At 43.6% G+C, this 22,509-nt stretch overlaps 1 protein-coding gene across 7 annotated transcripts in view; it reads right to left on the minus strand.

The window, feature by feature from the left end:
- Positions 1 to 8,825: 8,825 nt before the first annotated feature.
- Positions 8,826 to 22,509, minus strand: part of cald1 (caldesmon 1) — a 186,699-nt gene continuing 173,015 nt past the window's right edge. For 6 of the 7 annotated variants that reach the window (XM_033039563.1, XM_033039559.1, XM_033039561.1 and 3 more), the window contains 3 exons: positions 19,505 to 19,594; positions 14,796 to 14,856; positions 8,826 to 10,235 (listed from right to left, as the gene is read on the minus strand). In XM_033039563.1, coding sequence (XP_032895454.1) covers positions 10,204 to 10,235; positions 14,796 to 14,856; positions 19,505 to 19,594 — 183 coding nt within the window. In that variant the 3' untranslated portion in view covers positions 8,826 to 10,203. The remainder of the gene's footprint in view (positions 10,236 to 14,795; positions 14,857 to 19,504; positions 19,595 to 22,509) is intronic. The other variant, XM_033039564.1, reaches the window with a different exon arrangement.

Here is a 22,509-nt window from a genome sequence, read left to right on the forward strand (position 1 = left end):
CCAAACCCAAAATGTTGCCTGTTCATTCCTTTCACAGATGTTGCCTGACCCGCTGAGTTCATCCACTTTTTTTTCCAAAGTGTCAGGGGAACAGTTTCTTCCCAACAACCATCACCCAACAACCTTGAACACTGCACAACACTAACCTCAACTTTTGTGGACTGTCTTTCAATGCACTAATGACTTTGTTTTTTTTTGCACTGATATTGCGGTTATAACTTTATTGACTTTTTTATACATGTATTATAAATTATCTGTCTGTGTTGTTTTTACAGGCTGGTCATGCTTTAGCAAGTAAGAACTTAATTGTCAGTCCATATCACAATTAAACACCCCTGACTCAGGAAATGGATAGGTGGAATTTCGGGTCGGGACCATCCTTCAGGCTGATTGGAGTAGGGGGAAGCTGTAAGAGAGAGGTGGGGACGAGAGAAAGCCTGGCAAGTGATAGGTGGATACAGGTGAGAGGGGTTTGATGTGCAGATGGGTAGAGTAAGCGACAAAGGCAAGAGGTGAAAAGGAACATAAAGGTGTCAGATAAAGAGAGAAAGGCAGGAGTGAAATGTAAAGCCAATATCCTAATATGAGCCAACAGTTCACTGACTGCTGGAAGAACCTTGGATACGCAGAACAAGAGGTCATCTAATCCCCACTAATGGTGCATCCAGTAAATTCTGTGTTCCAGTTTAAACATGTTTCAGGTCCTTTTTTGCTTGAAAACGCGCACCACCAGACTCACGTGCAGCTTCTTCCCTCCCCTCTGTTATCTTATCAGACTTCTGAACGGTCCTTCCATAACCTAGGTCACTGTCTGATTCACCTCTACCCCATTGTGGACATTGGACTTTGTCTGTGGAACTGGTGCCCTACAATGCTGAGAACTATATTCTGCACTCTGTAGCTTCCCCTTTGCTCGACTTGTTGTACTTGAGTTTGACTTGATTGTATTGATGTATAGTATTGTCTGATCCGATGGATTAGCATGCGAAACAAGAGTTCCACTGTACCTCAGTATTGGAGCGTGGCGCCATTGTGTATGGCTGCCTTGCCTACAGTTGTTTGCCCATGTGGGGGGAAGGGGGTAACTGTTTTTCTCAGTCCCTACCTGGTGGGAGATGTGTCTTTCCTCCGAGCCGCATCTTTGCCCCCTCCTCGCAGCCTGCCACCTGGACTGGAGCGGCGTTTCCTGTCGGAGACCGGCCAGAACTTCAGCTTTGGCGGCGATGCAGCGCTGAAGTACCATCGCAGAGCAGGTGATGCCTTACCGAGGATCACCGTGTGGTAAGCTCCGGAGTGCTGAGACCGCCGACTCCAACATCGCGGAGCTGTGGGTGTGGACCTTCCAGCTGCGGGCGGCGCTGAGTTTAACATCGCGGAGGCCTGGGATCTTTCGCCGAGATCGCCAGTGTGAATCTCCGCCCAGCGCGGCCTGTGGACTTCGGGAGCCGCAGTCCCCGGTAGGAAGCGGCCGATTCGGAACTCCAAGCCGCTGAGAGTGTTCTTCCGAAGCTGGAGTTCCATCATCCGGCGAGAGGGCCTGAAACATCGGGTCTCAGCTGCGGTGACTGCGGAGGCCTCAAATAGGCCCCGACCACGGGTGAACATAGAGGAAGAGGAATGAACTTTGTTGCCTTCCTTCACAGTAGAAAACATTGATTCCACTGTGTTAAATTCTATAGTGTCTTGTGTTTTTCTTTTTATTTGTATGGATGTATGGAAATCCAATTTCTTCTATGTACAGCACTTTAGTTTCAACGCGAGTTGATTTTAAATGTGCTATATAAATAAAAATTGATTGATTGATTGATTGATGTGTTATGAATAAACCTAACCCATCAGGGTTGAGGGTGACTGGTTCACCAGTTTTGTGGGTTTTGACGTGTTTGGTTGGTGAGGCCAAAGTGGGAGTCACAGACTGTGGCATGAGGGTGGAGGTGTATGATGGGGTGGTGAATTTGGGAGGTGATACCCCTCTTGCCGTTACTCTGGACTTCAGATGAATGGATTTGAGATTTTCAATGTCATCCCAAATACTTCTTCCCCTTTTTGGATGATTGTGGGCGGGGGTGTGTGTGGGCTGGTTGCACTTTTTCAAAGATCCTTTGAGATAATCCATAGTCTTTTCCTCTCTCCACCTGGTGATCTCTTACAATGGTTCAACGGTACTTGATTGTCACATGTGCGAAGTGCAAATGCACGGTGAAATAATTTTCTTACAAAGGGTGATGTATCTCAGAATAGAGTGAACACTTCCACTCAGCCTGTCTAAGTTTAGTTTAGTTTAGTTTAAATATACAGCGCGGAAACAGGCCCTTCGACCCGCTGGGTCCGCGCCGACCAGCGATCCCCACACATCAATACCATCCTACACCTACTAGGGACAATTTTTACATTTGCCAAGCCAATTAACCTACAAACCTGCACGTCTTTGGAGTGTGGGAGGAAACCAAAGATCTCTGAGAAAACCCACGCAGATCACAGGGAGAACGTACAAACTCCTTACAGACAGCACCCGTAGTCAGGATCGAACCTGGGTCACTGGCGCTGCATTCGCTGTAAGGCCGCAACTCTACCGCTGCGCCACCTTGACCGCCCTAGCCTACCTGCTCCCTATTGTTTGCTAAACACTTGAACTCTGCCTCTCATTCCAACACTAACCTTTCTGACCTGGGCCTCCTCCACTGTCAGTGTGGCCCAATGCAAATTGGAGGAGCAACACCTCATATTTCCCACTTCTGTAGCTTACAGCCCAGCGGCATGAATATCAATTTCTCTAACTTCAAGTAACCCTTATTTTCCCTCTCTCTCCGTCCCTCCCCCATCCTACTAGTTTCATTGTCCTCCTGATTAAATATTACTGATTGTATGTCTTGTTGCCTTCCCTTCAGCTAACTATGTACTATTCTACATTTCCTTGTTCATCGTCCCCTTTGATCTGTGTTTTCACACCTTACCCTTCCATATCTCTATATCTCCCTCTCCCCTGAGTCACAGTCTGAAGAAAGACCTCGACTCAAAACGGCTTCTCTCCAGAGATGCCGCCTGTCCCGCTAAGTTACTCCATTATTTTGTGTCTATTGTCTGTTTCCTGACTCTGGGCTTGGGTGTGTGACCTGGCCACTGGATGTGTGTTAGTAGCATCTCAAAGCACTGGCAATACTATCATGGGATTTTGGACCAACTTTTGCAGGATCCTTCCTAGATCCGTCTTATGATTATCTTCACCAAGCCACCAACTTCAAGAACAAATGTTATCAAAACAAACTTTCAAAAGAGAGTTATTTTCTTAAGAGTTTCATGCCATAAACGGTGGCATTTCTGAAGGCGACACAGTGGTGGTGTCGGTAGAGCCGCTGCCTCACAGCGCCAGAGACCCGGGTTCGATCCTGACCTCGGGTGCTGTGTTTGCACGTTCACCCTGTACTCCTTTTTTCTCCCACATCCCCCAGATATGTGGGTCTGTAAGTTAATTAGCCTTCTATAAATTGTTCCCAATGTGTAGGGAGTGGACATGCTAGTTGAATAACGTAGAACTAGTGTGAATGGGCCATGGATGGACTGGGCGGACTTAGGGAGTGAGGGCTGAAGGACCTGTTTAATTTATCTTAGTTTAGTTTAGAGATACAGTGTGGAAGTAAGCCCTTCGGCCCACCGATCAGCGATCCATCGCACATTAATATAACCCTACACACACTAGGGACAATTTTACATTTTGCATTGATACCAAGCCAATTAGCCTACAAACCTGTACATCTTTGGAGTGTGGGAGGAAACCGAAGATCGCAGAGAAATCCCACGCAGGTACAGCTAAGCACCCATAGTCAGGATCGAACCGGGGTCTCTGGCGCTGTGAGGCAGCAGCTTTACTGCTACGCCACCCTGCCGCCTATACTAAAATAAAAGTTGTGAAATTCGTTTATAGTCTCCGGCATATTCCTGAATCAGTTGGGAAGATCGCAGTTAAGACTGTTGATAGGCGGGTAAATTCATATTTATGGTTCATGGTCTCCTTTGCTGATTACTTAATACGGTTGCACACATATCACCAATAAACTAAGCTTAGCACTGATGCCGGTGGAGGGAAGAATTTGCCAAGCCGGGAGGATGATAGTTTGCTGATATCCTGTGAAGAATGAGAGAGTTGCATGCAAACTGGTTGAGAATTTTTCAGGGAGCCTATTAATGAAGTGTGACAATTGTTTGGAGATAGTTTACAGATACTTGGCATATCTGGCTATGCTCCATAAGTGAAGGTCACAGCTGTTGCAAATCCTTTTATTAACTGGCTATTTCAATACCTGGGGGAACAGGGGGGAGCTTACGTTTGGAACAATGACGAAGACTATGGGGATGTTTCCAGGACTCAACAGTCCGAGCCACAGGGAGAGGTTGGGCAGACTAGGACTTTATTTCTTGAAGCGCAGGAGGCTGAGGAGTGATTCTATAGTGGTGCATAAAATCACAAGGTGAATAGATAGGTAAAATGCACAGGGTTTTGTTTTACCCAGGATAGTGGAATCAAGAATTGGACGGGTGATCTTATAGAGGTGTATAAAAACGTGAGGGGTTAGGGAGAATCCAGTCTTTTATTCAGGATAGTGGAATCAAGATATAGAGGGGTGATCATATTATGGTGCATAAAATCATGAAGGGAATAGATATGGTGAATACACAAGAGTCTTTTAGCCAGGATAGGGGAATCAAGAATTAGAGGGCATAATTTAAGGGTAAGGGTAAGGAGAAGGGTAAGATTTAATAGAAACTAGAGAGGCAACTTTTTCACACGGTGGGTATATGGGACGGGCTATCAGAGGGAGTTGAGGCATATAACAAAAACTTGGAAAGGTATCTGGTTTAGAGGGATATGGGTCAAAGGCGAGCAAAGGGGACATGTGTAGATGGGGCCTTGTGTCGGATTGGGCAACTTGGGCTGTTTCTGTGCTGCATGACTATGACTGAATGGCCAAAGAGTAGTGGCCAGTAGCACTTGGTGAGTGACCGGCACTCTGATTTAGAAGGATTAGAGGTTTATGCATTTACACAGGAGAGGGGTCGATGGAATAGCTTGTAAAACGACTTTAAAAATTGATCTTGTTGGAAATGCCAAGCGTAATTTCCAGGTTCATATTTATATACAAGATATGTCCGGAAATTCAATCACATGATACTGTTTCCTGCAGTGTTTTGCTCGGGAAGATTGATCTCTCTTTCATAGTAAAACTTGGTAAAGACCATTTGAAGATCATTTTATGTCGCTCTGCAGATTTAACTGGGTACTTCCAGGCCTGATTTAGCAGCACCCGGCAGCAGTTTCGGCATGGTCGGCAGCTAGCAATGATCTTGCTTCACAAGCATCTCATTTTCAATCGTTGCAGCTGAGCTGGGACCGCATTGACTTGCAAGATGCTGCTCCCGCCCACTTTTGGGACATCTGGGTCTTTTCGATGTGGAATTAGAATCCCCATCAGGCAAGGCCTGTTCCTTCCTTTGATCATTCTATTGCTCACCCCTGCTCCCCACACTCTTTGCACTGCTATAGTCCAACACACTGCCATTGACTCCCATTTAATTTTCACGCTGCCTTGGAAAAACAGCGAACATAAACAAAGACGTCCCATTCTGGTTATCCCTTCTTCTCCCTGCTTCCGTCGGGGAGAAGGTGGTTTAGTTTAGTTTAGAGCAAAGATCACAGAGCGGAGCAAGATGGTTTACTCCTGTGAAATCCAATGGACTGACGTGTAGTACGCACCGGAGCGTAACTTCCGCCATTTCAGTAAACCCGACCCGACTTCAGTTATGCCTCTCGCAGTGTAATGAGCGTTGCGGGGGAACAGTTTGTGTGTTTTGAAATGTTTTAAATATTTTTTATAATTTTCATTTTAAACCCTCATTAATGTCAGCACTGCCTTGGTCGTCATTTGATGAAGTAATTGTGTGTGTGTGTGTGGAAACTTGCATGATTGTTAATCTGACTGGAAGCCAAATCTGACTGGACACACGCTAATACACACAAATACCGGCACATACCTTGTACAGGGAGGAACTGCAGATGCTGGTTTAAACCGAAGACAAACACAAAAGGCTGGAGTAAATCAGCGGATGTGGCAGCATCTCTGGAGAAAAGGAACAGGTGATATTTCGAGTCGACTTTTTCGATAGCTGCCTTTTGATGTCATCCTTTGCCCTGGTCCTGGTCTCGGCCCGCACCGATCTGCCGGACATGCTGTGTGTGTGTGTGTTTGTTTGGCGGAGTCTGAGGGGAGAAGAGCCGGCACCAAGTGCGAGCGAACGCGCGGACCTAAGCAAAGATCATAGAGCGGAATAGGTGACATTTCGGGTCGAGATCCTTCTTCAGGCTGATAGTCAAGGGAAATGGAAAGGGAAGATATAGGCATATCTTCCATTCATTTGTCCATAGTACCGTCTATATCTCATGTTCCTCTTTCCGCTGACTCAGTCTGAAGACGGGTCTCGACCTAAAATGTCACCTATTCCTTTTGTCCAGAAATGCCGCCCCACCCGCTGCATTTTGTGTCTATCCTTTAATCTCTCAGCCTGATATAGCAGAATCTCCCTGAATTAGCTTGACGCCATAACGGAACTGACCAGCGATCACCCTGCACATTAATACTATCCCACACCCACTAGGGACAATCTACACTTATCCCAAGCCAATTAACCCACACACCCGTACGTCTTTGGAGTGTGAGAGGAAACCGAAGATCTCGGAGAAAACCCACGTGGTCATGGGGAGAACATACAAACTGCATACAGACAGCACCCATAGTCGGGATCGAACCCGTGTCTCTGGCGCTGGAAGCGCTGTAAGGCAGAAGTCCTACCACTGTGCCACCTCTTACGGTAGTTTGAAAGCACGTACCACTACTCAGGGAGATTCTTCCTCTCTGTTATCAGGCTTCTGAATGGCCCTTCCATTAGCTAGGTACAGTCTGATTCACCTCTATTCCATTGGGCTTTGTCTATGGCACTGCTGCACTACAATGCTGAGAACTACTTTCTGCACTCTGTATCTTCCTCTTTGTTCGACCTATTGTACTTGATTGTATTTTGAGATAGCATTACTGTATACGATTTGCTTGTACAGCTTGCAAAAAAACCAAGCTGTTCACTGTACATCGGACAGGTCCACTACATGATGGTCTGGGCTACATCTGCAATTTCTTAGCAGAGCTGTTCCCAAACCAAGCTCTGATGCGACCCGACAGTCTGCTTTCCATTGTGCAACTGTAGAAGTTTGTGAGAGTCATTCGAGAGATGCCAAATTTCCTCAGTCTCCTGAAGAAGTAGAGGCATTGGTGGGCTTTCTTGGCTATCACTTCAATATGGTTAGTCCATGACAGATCATTGGTAAGGGCAAATCACCTTTAAGTGAAGTCTCATGCATACTGCACCCATTTGATGCTAATATACATGCAAAAATAGCATCATCTGATTGGAACCTAGGTACATAGAACACTACAGCACAGGATGAGACCTTCCACAGTGCCTGTGCTGAACGTGGTGCCAAGATCAATTTTTATCTGCCTGCACATCATCCATATCCCTCCATTCTTTGTGCCGATCCAAAAGTCTCTTAAACACCATCATTGTATCTGCCTCCATCACCATTCTTGGAAGTGTGTTCCAGCCACTCACCACTCTGAGTAAAAAATGTGCCTTGCACATCTCCTTTAAAGTTTGCCCCTCTCACCTTAAAACTAGAATTTGACCTTCCATCTTGGGAAAAAACATTTTGACTATCTATGCCTCTCATAGCTTTATATGGTTCTATCAGGTCTCCCCACATCCTCCGGCATTCTTCTTCTTCTTCTTTCGTGTGGCGTGCCCAGCCTAACGTTGTTGGACAACTATTTGATCTTCCGTTTGTGCACGTCGAGTTGATTGCATTATTCGAAACAGGGCAGACCACGTGAAGGTTGCAATCTTCCACCCCTTCCGGCATTCCAGAAAAAAACAATCCAAGTCTGCCCAACCTTTCCCTGTATCTAATACCCCTTAATCCAGGCATCATGCTGGTAAGCTTCTGCTGCACCCTCTCCAAAACCTCCACATCCTTCCTGTAATGAGGCAACCAGAACCGGTAGCACCTGCCATTCAGAGTTCCCCTTCATAAACCCAGCAGTGAATGCTCAGTGGAGGGATTTCCGATTCATTGTCTGTTCATGTTCATGTCATAGTAGCAAAATGAGGACATTTGGCCCATAGAGTCTACTCTACCACTCAATCTTCACTGATCTATCTTCCCCTCTCAAACCTATTCTCCTCATAACCTTAGACACCCTTACCAATCAAGAATCTGTCAACCTCCCCTTTAAAAATACCCAATGACGTCCTCCACAGCCGTCTGTGGCAATGAATTCCACAGATTCACCACCTTCTAACTAAAGAAATTCCACCTCATCTCTATTCTATAGGTACGTCTTTTTATTCTGTGCTCTCCGGTCCTAGACTCTCCCACTACTGGAAACATCCTCTCCATATCTACTTTACCTAAGCTTTTCATTATTCGTTAAGTTTCAATGAGGTCCTCCCTCATCCTTCTAAACTCCAGTGAGTTCAGGCCCAGATTCTTCAAACACTCATCAAATGTTAACCCGACCAGCCCTGGGATCATTCTCGTAAACCCTCTCTCGACCCTCTCCAATGCCAGCACATCCTTCCTCAGATATGGGGCTCAAAACTGCTCACAATAACTGCTCCTAAATGATGGTCAATTCTTCAACACCACTGAATTATGCAAAACGCAACATATGTTGGGGGTAATTTTAGATGAGTTCCCCAGCTAATAAACATTCTGAGTCAGCTTATAGAAATAATCTATTTATTGTGAATTGCCATTGTCAAAATACATTGTTTTTGAACACTTTTAATGAAAAATGCAATTGCCTAACACGCCGTAACTAGTTGTGGTGTTCACAAAGTGGCAAAAAGCAGAATGACTTAAGATAAAAGTTGCATAGTTTTCTTTTCAGACCTATACAATAATTGAGTGCATTTGCATTTCATGTTATATGTAAACCAAACAAAAACCAAAATGGTTGATAGCGTAGCATTTGTAGCACATCTTTGGGCTGGATTTTCACCTTGACTTGACTTGTTGCAGAGATGACCAAGTACAGAAGGAGTTTTCCCCCCCCCACTCAGTCTCAAAGTGAAACTGTTCATGTTTTAACAATTCCAAATTCTTTCCAAACCAAGACCTTTACACCCTTTCTGTATTTGTCACGTATGCAGTTAAAGATATAAATAAGAGTGTAATACATCAAAATGTATGAAATACAATTCCTGTAACATGCATATTGGAAGTTCAGTGTTTTGGAAAATGCATAACTCATTTATTTCTCTTAATACCATGCCCATTAATCTATCTCTCAGTAAACACATACATACAGTACATACACACACAGACACAAACACTCATACCTTAAAATATAATGATACAATTTTTTAATAATTGAGGCAGATTCTATATTTTTTGTTTGTTTCAGAATTCATTTTGAACACCCAAAGCCTGAGGATGGAACTAAAGTATGGCGGGAAACGTGGACATTTCAAATACACTGTGATGCAGGCATCTATTTGGTTTATTGCTGAATATATGATCTCGCTATTTAAGCTAGTTGAAAGCTTTCTATTCTTATTACGCTACAAAGCTGGAAAGTGTGATTGTTATCTGTGATGAATCTCTACGTTCCTCCGCACTTAGCAAACTGAACCATTCCATGATCAGTACCACTATTATAAATCAATTTTAAACCTATTGAAACATATTTAACAGAAATGAGAAAAAAAATAAAAAAATTATCTATTAGGCAAAATTGGGGAAAAGGTCTGATCACAAACCGTATTGGTTTTAACATTTAACTCATCAATGAATTCATGATCAAAATGTTCTCCTTGCGATAAGTAATTTTGTTTTCAAGTATGTATAATCAATGTTATAAATGTTTGAATCTCACAGCACATTTCTTGTAGGCAATATCAGGAATTCTGAAATCGATACAAAGGGAAAGTAGACCTATGAATATCCGTTACAAATACAGATTTTCGATGCATTGATATTACACGTGGCGATGACTGGGAAGATGTGAAGACACATTTGTTCATAAAATACTCCATAAATAAAGAAAACTCAACTAGGTGCCTCAGAACCGTGTGGGTCAGTATTCTGTGAAGATGTCTTTAAGGCCCATTTTCATAAGGTGCCATCCCTGCTGATGAAAGAAAGAGAGATCAAATGAGTTCTGTGCCAATGAACATTCCAGACCAAATGTGTAGGAAGGAACTGCAGATGCTGGTTTAAAGACACAAAATGCTGGAGTGACTCAGCGGAACAGGCAGCATCTCGGGATGGAAGAAATGGGTGACGTTTTGTGTCAACTGAGGAAAGGTCAGACTGGGTCAGGGTTTTCGGGTCAGACTGAAGAAGGGTCTCGACCCGAACGTTACCCATTCCTTCTATCCAGAGATGCTGCCTGTTCCGCTGAGTTACTCCAGCATTTTGTGTCTACATTTCGGATCAAGGTTAAGAGTTAAAAAAAACGAACGTGACCTGCTCTTCAGAAATGTGTCATTTTAACCCTTCCCGTGTTGAATGGTTGAAGCATTCAACGGAGTTCATATGCTGTTGGCATCGAGTGTGAATGGCAATTAATGGAGCCTGATAATTCGTCAAGGTATGGCCAAATATAGTTGCCAATCAAATCCATCCCATCTAAAAATAGAACATCAATGAACTCCTGTTGCAGTCACTCAAACTCCATGGGGAGCAGAACAATTGGGCTTGTTTAGGAATACCAAGAAGTTTTTTTTAACTTATTCTGTGCAAACAAAATGAAGACTGTAGTAACACAAAAACTTTGCTCTTTCAATCAATCACTTCGCAATCAACCCCTCTACAACAATCAGATGCGTTTGCTAAAATGACGTACTTTTCAAAACTCATGCACAGAGCTTTGATGTAATGTCCCTGATGTGGCAAGTAATTCTTTCCATAGATTGTGAACATGTACAGATGAGCTTGGATGGGATAATGGTATTAAAAGCAGAGCTGTAGTCTATGAATAGAGGTCTGACGTAGGCGTCTCACTGATCCAGGTGTTCCAGGGATGAGTGTGGGGCCAGGGAGATGGCATCGGCCATGGACCTGTTGTGGCAGTAAGCAAACTGCAGTGGGTCAAGGCTGCTTGGTAGACTGGATTTAAGGTGTTCCATAACTAGCCTCTCAAAGCACTTCATGATGACTTTGAGGAAAGCACTTTGATCCTGACTGCCGGTGTTGAGCGTACGGAGTTTGTACGGTCCCTGTGTGAACGCATATGTTTTGTCCAGGTGCTCCGGTTACCTCCCAAATCCAGAAGATGTGTAGCTTTGTGGGTTAATTGGCCCTTTGTAAAATGCCAATTTCACATTCCTAATGTGTAGGATGTGAAAGTGGAATAACCTAGAACTAGTGTGAATGGGTTGGCGTGGACTCATTGGACTGAAGGGCCTGTTTCCACGCTGTATCTCTAAACTCAATTAAACTACGCTAAATTAAACTAAACTGAACTAAACAAGGCCTCTCTATTGCCGTTTTGATGAAGAGGTTTTTAACCTGAAATCTTTACTCTCTTTCTTGGTGGTATGGGGGACAGTGAAGAATGTTATCCAAGATTACAATAGGATCTTGATTAATGGCACCAATGGGCCGAGGAATGGCAGACAGAGTTTAATTTGGATAAATGTGAGATGTTGCACAGAGCTGAGATAAACTAGGGCAGGACATACACAGAGCCCGAGGGAATGTGGCGAGAGCAGAGAGACCAGGGGATGCAGGTACACAATTCCACGCCAGTGACAAAACAGCGAGAGAGAGAGTGGTAAAAAAAGGGTTTGTCATCGGTCAATGTATTGAGTACAGGCTGAACAAGACCACATTTGTAGTACTTGTACAGTTCTGGTCATTCTGCTATTGCAAAGATGTCATTAAACTGGAGAGAGTGCAAAGGAGATTAACACGGATGTTGCCTGGTCTGGAAGGATTGAGCAATAATGAGAGGCTGGATAGTTGGGTCTTTTTTCCACTGGAGTGTACAAAGGCTGAGGGGTGATCTTATGGAGGTTTACAAAATCATGAGGGGCGTAGATAAGGTGAACAGCCGCAGCCTTTTCTCCAGGGGAGGGGGAGTCCAAAAGTAGACAACATCCATTTAAGGTGAGAGGGGAACGATTTGAAAGGGACCTGAGGGGCAGAGTTTTTCACACAGAGCTTAACTAGTACATATATGGAATGAGCTGCCATAGGATGTGGTCGAGACGGGTCTGCATACAATATTGAAAAGACACTTGGACAGGTACATGGATAGGAGAGTTTGGAGGGGTATGGGTCTTGAGCAGGGAAGTGGGACTAAATCAGCTAGGCAACTCGGTCGGCATGGATGAGTTGGGCCGAAGGGCCTATTTCCGTGCTGTATAACTTCCCACAGATGCTGCCTTGTCAATTTTGAACGTTGTGGCAGGAAATTAATTGAAAGTCAAACGCTACTCATAGATCAATGTGGAAAATCCTTAATTTTGCTATTACTGAACAGTTAATCCATTTCGAATGAAAAGCCATCACTGTTAAAAGGTACACAAAAAAGCTGGAGAAACTCCAGTCTGAAGAAGGGTTTCGGCCCGAAACGTTGCCTATTTCCTTCGCTCCATAGATGCTGCTGCACCCGCTGAGTTTCTCCAGCTTTTTTGTGTACCTTCGATTTTCCAGCATCTGCAGTTCCTTCTTAAACACTGTTAAAAGGTTCTCTCTGTTATATTCTCCATGCCAACATCTTCCATCTGTTTAGTATCCCAGGCACGGTCTGTTCTTATGGCACACATGCTGTTGATCACTGCTTACAGTAACTTACTATGTTGAAAGGAAATTAAATCAATATCAAAATAATGACCCTCACTAATATATCTTCTGAATTTGTCATAGTCATACAGCATGGAAACAGGCCCTTCGGCCCCACTTGCCCATGCTGACCAACATACCCATCTACACTAGTCCCACATGTCCACGTTTGGTCTACATCCTTCTAAACCTTCTTTATCCATGTAGCTGTCCAAATGTATTTAAAATGTTGTTATTACACCTGACTCAACTACCTCCTCGGGCAGCTCATTCCATATACCTCCCACCCTCTGTGTGAAAAAGTTGTCCCTCAGGTTCCTATTAAATCTTTCCCCTCCCACCTTAAACCTACGTCCTCTGTTTCTTGATTCCCTACTCTGGGTTAAAGACTCTGTGTATTCATTCTATGATTTTGTACATCTCTATGAGGTCACTCCTCAGCCTCCTGCACTCCAAGGAATAAGGTTCTAGCCTGACCAACCTCTCCCTATAATCTAAGGGCCTCAAGTCCAGGCAACAACCCCGCAACATCCTCTCTCCACCCTTTCCAGTCTTGCAATGGGCATTCAGTCCTTGCTAATCAAGCCTGTACAACCATCTTATGCCTAGCAAGTTGTTAACCTTAAAGATAAAAACACACAGTGCTGGAGTAACTTAGCTGGTCAGGTAGCATCCCTGGAGAACATGGATAGGTGATGTTTCAGGTGGGGCCCTTTTTTGTTTGAGAACCTTCTTCGGATTTTTTTTTTTGTTCTGTTTTTTTTTGTTTATTTTATTAGAAGTTAATACAGTACAAAACAATACAGTGGCACCTAATTTTAGGTGCCAACTATGTCATACCGTAATCCATTCTATGTACAACCTCTAGTTTTATGTTATGAGAAGGAAGTAAGCAAGACAAGAAAAAGAAAACAATAGAAAGGGGAAAAAGTGGAAAAATAGATGGTAGAGAGTAGAAAAACGTGAAGTGTATATATAAAAAATAAAAAATAAAAAAAGAAAAGAAAAAAGAAAAAGTGGAAAGTAGAAATAGAAGAGAAGGCCCCTTAAAAGAGAATTTTTCAAATCTATATTCGGAGATGTAAATCTATCCACGTCATGAACTGAAATCAGCAATCCTTCTTCAGATTTCTTTTGTTTGAAGAAGGGTCCCGACCTGAAATGTCGGCTGTCTGTGTCCTCCAGAGATGATGTGTTACTCCGGCATTTTGTGTTTTTGTTATAAACCTGCATCTGGAGTTCCTTCCTCATTATGAACCTTACTCATTTCGTGCCACAGTCAGGAACAATACGCAGCTGCTGTAAGGTACACTGATGTGACCCTTGTTTACTTCTTGGTATCCTTCATAAGGTATTTTTAAAACGCTGCCGTGGCTAAGTGATTAATAACCAGTCTTGACGTGCTCTTCATTTTAACACAACACATTTGTCTCACATGTGATTTAACAAGCACGGCTCAGATTCCTATGTCTATTTAAATTTAGACAATACAAGGCAAAGCTGGCGCTATAACATTGAAAAATATTCTTATTTTAGAAATAAACAGGTGATTTATCACCTTTTTGGTAAAGAGTAATGAACAGCGGCAGTGAAACAAAAGATGCATTGACACATGGCCAGTCATTCATCAGACGCTTCTTATATGCTGGCCTTTAAAGGGTACGTACGTACACTTTGTTCTCAATGCTCTCGCTCACTCAGTGTACTGGTTTTGCAGCCTTTCTGCTGACGCCTAATAAACATTATTGAAACCACCATAAAATAATCTAATGTTCAGCTGCTACAGTTCATTCACAATAACTGTCAGCATAGACGGAAATAGTGCTGTGAACACATTACAAGTACTGTACCTGGATGTAATGTTCAATTTCCACTTGAGGCGCTCATGAAACTCACTTACCATTAATGTAACCGCCATGATCCCCTGTTGAACCTGCTGTCAACTTACTTCCAGTTGTAATCTAGGTGTAACAAAGGACAATGGTCATCATTTTTCTAGAGTACATTGTAATAATTTGTGCCCAACTCCTCCGCCTGTTCAATGCTCCCTTCAATCAGTTTTCAGCCTATGTATCTATCTACCTTCTGTGCCAGATCTGCTGGTGAAACGCGCCCAAGTAACGTGGCAATAAACTCAACTCGACTTGAGAAAGACACCTGGGCACTTAAATGGAATCCACGCATTAATGGACCAAACTGTACTCTGGTGATATGCTCTTTTAACATACATGTTCTAGTTTTTCATAAGCACTTCTGTACAATGGAATTAATACGTTTAATCCTTTTTTCCAAAACAAAAGAGGAAGCGATGGCTGTTTGAAGACTCATCGCTTGTCCAAAGTTCACCATTACCATCATTGTTATTAAAACAAGTTGTTGCTCTGTTCATTTTGGCATCCTAACTAATTTTTCACCTACTTCAACGAACCACTGAACACCAGCTAACTTTTTACCCTTTCAGAGACATTAACACTAAACCTTGAATAGATTGTAGTCCACCTGGTGTGACCAGAATACGTTTTTTCATTTGGTACTTATGGGCGGCACAGAGATGCAGTTAGTGGAGATGTTGCCTTACTGCGCCAGAGACCCAGGTTCGATCCTGACCTCGGGTGCTGTGTGCAGAGCTTGCAAGTTATCCCTGTGATCGTGTTGGTTTTCTCCGGGTGCTCCGGTTTCCTCCCACGTCTCAAGGACATGCGGGTTTGTAGCATAATTGGCCTCTAAAATTTGCAATTAATGTGTAGGGAGTGGATGTTGAAGTGGGATGATGTAGAACTAGTGTGAACGAGTGACTGATAGTAGACGTGGACTCAGTGGGTCAAAGGGCCTGTTTCCATGATGTATCTTTCAATCAAACTAACAAATAGTGGATTTGGGTTGTGTTAATTGGGTGGTTGATGGTCGGCAGGGCCTGTTTCGATGCTATATCTTGCATGTCAGTTCAGTCTAATAATCTGACCTCCATCGCTCTCGGGGGGCAAGGAATACCAGAGATACGCCACTGAGTGAAGAAATTTCTATCCACTCCTGTGCTGCATCTTTCAAGCAATTCAATCAATCATAATGTGGCCCAAGCGATGCATAGACCAGTGAACATGCACAGAGGACTGCAATGGGAACCAACGTCAGTGCCAATTGGAGAGCTCGTTGCCAAGACGGCTTTGCCAAACTCACTGGGCCAAAATAATCAAAAGACATTTGTTATAGGAAAGATGTCGAGCTGGAAAGGGCGCAGAGAAGATTCAGGAGGATGTTGCCAGTATTCGAGGGCCTGAGCTATAGGGAGAGATTGAGTAAGCTCGGACGCTATTCCTTGGAGAGCAGGAGGATGAGGGGTCATCTTGTAGAGGTTTACAAAATCATGAGAGAAATAGATCGGGTAAACGCACAGCTTCTTGCCCAGGGTAAGGGAGTTGGGGACCAGAGGAGAAAGGTTTAAGGTGAGGGGGCAACATTTAATACGGACCTGAGTGGTAACTCTTTTTACACAAAGGGTGGTGGGTGTATGGAACGAGCTGCTGGTGGAGATGGGACATGTCGGTCGCCGTGGGCAACTTGGGCCGAAGGGCCTGTTTTTATGCTGTATGACTCTATGACACATATAATTGGCATGTATGACTGGTTCACTCATTTTGTGCAGAGTAAGAGCGTCAATATGTAGTTGTGAATTCACATTCACACATTATCATAGAATCACAGAATATGGCCGTCTGGCCCATTAAGTCCATACCATGGAGCATCAAGCATCCATTTTAATGTAATCCCATTTTTATTTTCCCCACATCCCTATCAACTCCACCCAGGTTCTCTCCCTCACCCATACACTAGGGGGAGTTTGACAAATGAACCCACCAATTCACAAAATCATGCTGCCTCACCAACTGTGCCAAGCCCAGCCTCAGCTCTCCAGCAGACAGGTTGAAGACCATAGTCAGGCAATTACTTCGTAACAATGTTTTAACATTGAAATGGCCACGTATACATCAATGAAAAGTTATTTGTAGAAGTCCAATAAAGGACTCAGAACTTCAATGGCAAGCGTTAAAGAACTTAAAGAACAGCAGGTCGACAGAATATAGGACAGTACAGGAACATGCCCTTCGGCCCACAATGTCCGTGCTAAACATGATGCCAAGATAAACTAATCTCCGCTACCCACATGTGATCCATATCTCTCCATTCCCTATACTTCCATGTGCCTAACTAAAAACCTCTTAAACGCCCACTATCATATCTACCTCCACCACCACCACCCCTGGCAATGCTTTCCAGGCACCCACCACCCTCTGTGTAAAATAAACTTGCCCCGCACATCTCCTTTAAACTTCACCCCTCTCACTTTCAAGCTGTGCCCTCTAGTCTTTGACATTTGCATCCCGTGGAAGATGGTCTGTCGACCCTATGTACTACAATCCTCTTAACTTCCAACATTCCAAAGAAAACAATCCAAGTCTGTCCAGCCTCCCATTGTAATGAACACCCCCTAATATCAGCATGGTAACCTTGGTTGATGTACAGCAAGTTCTTGCATTGGCCAGAATCCAGCACACAAAGGACAAACCACCATACAATGAGCACTCTGCCAGCTACAGGGTGAATAGATGTTGCAATGAAGGGGGGACAGGGCAGGAGTTTGAATGAACTTGTTGCTGGGAAGCTGTGTGTAACTGCAACTGTGATTGTGTCAAATCACACATTTTAGGTAATTGAGCATGAGAACATTGAATGCATTTGAGTAGACCGAAGGAACTGCAGATGCTGATTTACCAAAAGAGACACCAAGTGCTGGAGTATCTCAGTGGGTCAGGCGGCATCTATGGAGAACATGGACAGTCGACATTTCGGGATGGGACCCTTCTTCAAACTGATTGTAGTGTGGTGGAGAGAGCTGGATGGGTGGGTGGGTGGGGAGAGGGGACAAAGCCTGGCAAGTGATGGGTGGATACTGATAAGGGCGAGCAGGGTGGGAGGCTAGGGCAAATGAATGGTGGATACAGATAGGTGCGGGGAGGCAGGGAGTTAATGATTGATGGATAATTGGACAAAAGCCAGAGATGAATAGACAAAAAGCTTGAGATAAGGAGATGAGTGAAGGTGCGTGAACTGTGAAGCCAAAGCAATAATGGTGGAAGGGGCGAGGCGAAGGGGAAAGGGAGAAATGGGTGCGCTTCAGGTAGGGCACAGGGGAGAGAGGGGGAAACAAGTGGGCAGTGTGGAAAGGGGGAATTTGTTTGTAGGTAAAGAAAAGACACCAGATGCTGGAGTAACTCTGCGAGTCGGGCAGCATCTCTGGAGAACGTGGATAGGCAATGTTTCATGTCAGTGTGAAGATGGGTCCCGACCTGAAACGTCACCTACCCAACTTCTCCAGAGATGCTGCCTGACTCGCTGAGTTACTCCAGCACTTTGCATCTTTTTTTGTAACCAGCAATTGCAGTTCCTTGTATCTACCTTTGTTTGTAGGTAGTTAGATGTCGACCCGTTAGATAGCACATTTTTAAAGAAAGCCTAGTTGTTGTGACTAAATTAGAATGCTTGTGTTTAGACCGGTAGAAACCTGCTGCAGAGATTGTTTTTAGCTGTGCGAATATTGACCACCATTTCAGAGAGCTTCACGTTGAAAAGAAAGTGCAATGGAGGATGAGGATCCCGCCAGAAAAATGAGGTGCCAAACTCTACAATGGATGCGAAAGCAACCCAAAATGTTCCTCTGTGAAAATAAGTTTCCAGTCACATGGACCAGGGATGTTGATCTTTGAAAACGTGCAGATAGAGAGGATTATGTGACTTGGGCGTCTTGAAAAGTTTCACTATGTTCCCCAGCACACGCTGGTGCAGCGGTAGAGTTGCTGCTGTGCAGCACCAGAGACCCGGGTTCCATCCTGCTGTCTGTACGGAGTTTGTACGTTCTCCCCGTGACTCACGTGGGATTTCTCCGGGATCTCCGGATTCCTCGCACATTGCAAAGATGTACAGGTTTGTAGGTTAATTGGCTTGGTATAATTGTTAAATTGTCCCTAATGTACAGGGTGGCATTAGTGGCGGAGCGGACTCGGTGGGCCAACTCAGATTTAGAAATACAGCTGTTTCTGTGCTGAATCTCTAAACTAAACAAACGGTACCTGGTGAAATGGCAGGTCAGTAAGTGTGTGAATGTACTTGTTGCAACATATCACCAACACAAAAGCAGTCACTGACTGGGGACAATGACAACTGAGGTTTCAAGCCGGCCTGTCTGTGTGTGTGTGAATCTGGTGACCAAGGTCAGATTTGTCTCCAGAGCTTGGAGACAAAATGGCATTTTTAACTTTTGAAGACCCATTCTGATACCTATTCTCTTGCTCTAAACTCTCTATCACAGTTCCTCCTTATTCATCTGAGCACAAAATACCAGTCGCAACTTTTCTTCATTTTGATAAGTTACAGGTTTAGGATCAATTAAAAAAAAATTCAGCATAATATTTGGATAATCACTAATAATATTTAAATAGCTCCCCAGTGAACATCTTTGTTTTGTGCAGCCAATCCAGAGATGTAACTGTTTACATCTGAGTTAAAGTTGGAGTCGGCATGAATATAGATATATGTCTTCTATCCAATTATGACCTTAGAAGGGGTGGTTGGTTTTCCATTGGAAGTGTCAGTTTTATTCTCCCATAGGTTGCGCTTGCTTGATACATCTCCTGGCCTCACGTCCTGAAATTAGATACAAAGATTGTTAAGATCTTAACAAAAATAAATTTGCAGATCTATGCAGGAGCAAAGAACTGCAGATGCTGGTTAATACACAGAAAGACACAAAGTGCTGGAGTAACTCAGCAGGTCAGGCAGCATCTTCTTCAGCTTTCTTCAATGCCTGAGGAAGCATCCCGATCTGAAACATCGCCCACCCATGTTCTCCAGAGATGCTGCCCAACCCACTGAGCTACTGCAGCACCTTATATCCATTTGCAGATCTATGACACAAGCACACAGACTGGGACATTGTGCATCTTTTCCCGACTTTGTGATGTGTTCAATAATCATTTTCGGTGTAATTTGCATGTGGCGCAGAAGAGACAAAGCGTGGTGTAGTTCTGTTCACTGGGTATCACACGTATGACTTAGAGAGCAAGGCATATCCAAAAGTAGTGATCCAACGATTTGCAAAACAGATTTGAATTAACACCCATCAGCATACTGTGTTTTGAATGTTATCTAAACGATGACCATGCACAGTGCGCAGATTTATAGTCTCCAAATTCATACTTTACCATCCTTTGTGAATTTAGCCACAAAGATGAGGCCCAATGAACTCTTGTTGCTGCATCAACGTAGCTTATTTCTGCAGTGCGGTTCAACAAGTTTTATTCCAACTGCTCTGAGTTCAGTCCAGAGAATTTCAAAGTTGACATCGCAGCGTTAAATGTGATTCCGAAGTAATTAAAAACGGCCGATCATTGTAAATGGAAACTGAGTCCTGCTGCTGGATTTATCCCCAACCCCCAAAATCCATCCCATTGTTTCCATAACTAAAATGTAATCATCTATCGGAGGCTTCTTTCCATAAGCCTCAACCCCATTGTGGACATTGGACATTGTGGAGCTGTCGTGCCACAATGCTGACAACTATATTCTGCACTCTGTATCTTCCTAAACGTAACCAGCTTGTTTTGTTTTGCATTAATATTAAATTTGTACTGCACGGCTTTTAGTGTCTATCTTCCTTGATATGAGTGGCTTGCTCAGATCAGAGAGTGTCGTGAAGAGTTGGCCAGGTCACACCAGATCAGGCCAGGCCATTTCCATTGGTGAAGGACATTACTTAATCACATGAGATTTTACACCAATCTGCTGCCTCATTGGTCAACGTTAACAACACACTTTCCCCCCCATAATTTTGGATTTAATTATTCACTTGAATTTGAATTCCTCAACTGCCATGACAAAATTCTAAATTGTCTCTCTGGATAAAGAGTCTGTAGGCAGCATGCTCTATATGAAAGGAAGGGACTGTGCATATCCCACTCCTCGCAGGACCTTGAAGGTCCTTGCAGGTCATTTTCTCTAATCCCTGACATGGAACACAAACAAACTGGTGACCGTGTAACAAAAGCTTTTCACTGTACCTCGGTACACTTGAGAATAAACTAAACTCAACTCAACTCAAACTCGAATATTTGCCTCAGTTCACTCAGATGTACAATGCCAGGATTGTATAGTTTCCTCTCAACACCACAGTCACGAGTCAAGAGTGTTTAATTGTCATAAGTTCCAGAACAGAGCAATGACAATCTTACTTGCAGCAGCACAGCAGGTTTGTAAAGACGGTACTCAATAGACAACATAATAAACAAACAAAAGGAAATTGCGTTAAATAAAAATTCTAATATAGTGCAAAAACAAACCAAAGCCCAAAGTGCGTGGTCCAATCCAGGCAGTTTTTAATTATACATGTCAAGGCTACACTGAGGCTGTCTGTCAGTACTACATTGAAATGAATGCATCGTGTGACTTACTGCCCAATAAAACACCAACATAGAACAGACTCCCAAAACCTCTAAACAATCCTGGTCTCTTTAATTCTGGTAGTCTTTTAGCAAATCTTTAAAGCGTAGTTTTTATGAAGAAATCTACAACTGGCAGGGCTAACAAATCATCAACTCTGTCTTTGACACCTGGGTTTAAAGTTAGTGGTGGGTTTGATAATGTGGGCAATCAATGATTTATTCTGCTTTTCTCCACCCATTTCTCTCAGCACAATGTGTCCTCCTGACTCAATAATGGGTTTCAAGTTTTCTGCCAACTTTCGAGCTGGTGAATCACAATCCTAGGCTCTTTTAAAAGGCTTGCTGAATCTTGGCGATAGAGGAAGGCTGACATTATTTATGTGGGGGGTACTTCAAGGGGATGGAGCCCAGAACAATAAGGTGGCATTTGCCATTTATGTTTTGTTAGCAAGAGAGCTCTGAACAGGCAGAGCAAAGCACTAAGTTCTAAATCTGCTTCATTTTCTTTTGGCATAAAAGTCAAATTTATCTGTCCGGTGGAGAACATAGTGACTGGTTGCATCACGGCCTGGTTCGGCAACTTGAACGCCCAGGAACAGACGAGATAACAAACAGCGGTGGACACTACCACCGGTCCATCACAGGTTCTGATCTCCCCACCATCGAATGGATCTGCAGGAGTCGCTGCCATAAAAGGCGGCCAGCATCATCAGAGACCCTCACCACCCTGGCCAGGCTCTCATTTCGCTCCTGCCATCGGGAAGAAGGTATAGGAATCTGAAAACTGTGACCACCAGATTCAAAAACAGCTTCTTCCCAACAACTATCAGGCTCTTGAACACAACACTAACTAAATCATGATGTTTGAACTCTCATGGTTTCACTTAGAATTCGGGCCTTTGGCACTAATATTGGGGTTTTTAATGTTATTTTATTTATTACATTATCTATGAGTAGTGTGCTTAAAGGCCTGTTATGCTTTTGCAAGTAAGAATTTCATTGTTCCTTTGTCGGTACATATAAGAATTAAACACTCTTGACTCTCGCCTTGACTCTTACAGTGCAGTAAAACACTCAACTATCTTTGCATTCTGTACTCTAACTGGATCTTGTTGTCTTGAT

This window comes from Amblyraja radiata, chromosome 21, assembly GCF_010909765.2.
Source record: "Amblyraja radiata isolate CabotCenter1 chromosome 21, sAmbRad1.1.pri, whole genome shotgun sequence".
Lineage (NCBI taxonomy): Eukaryota > Metazoa > Chordata > Chondrichthyes > Rajiformes > Rajidae > Amblyraja > Amblyraja radiata.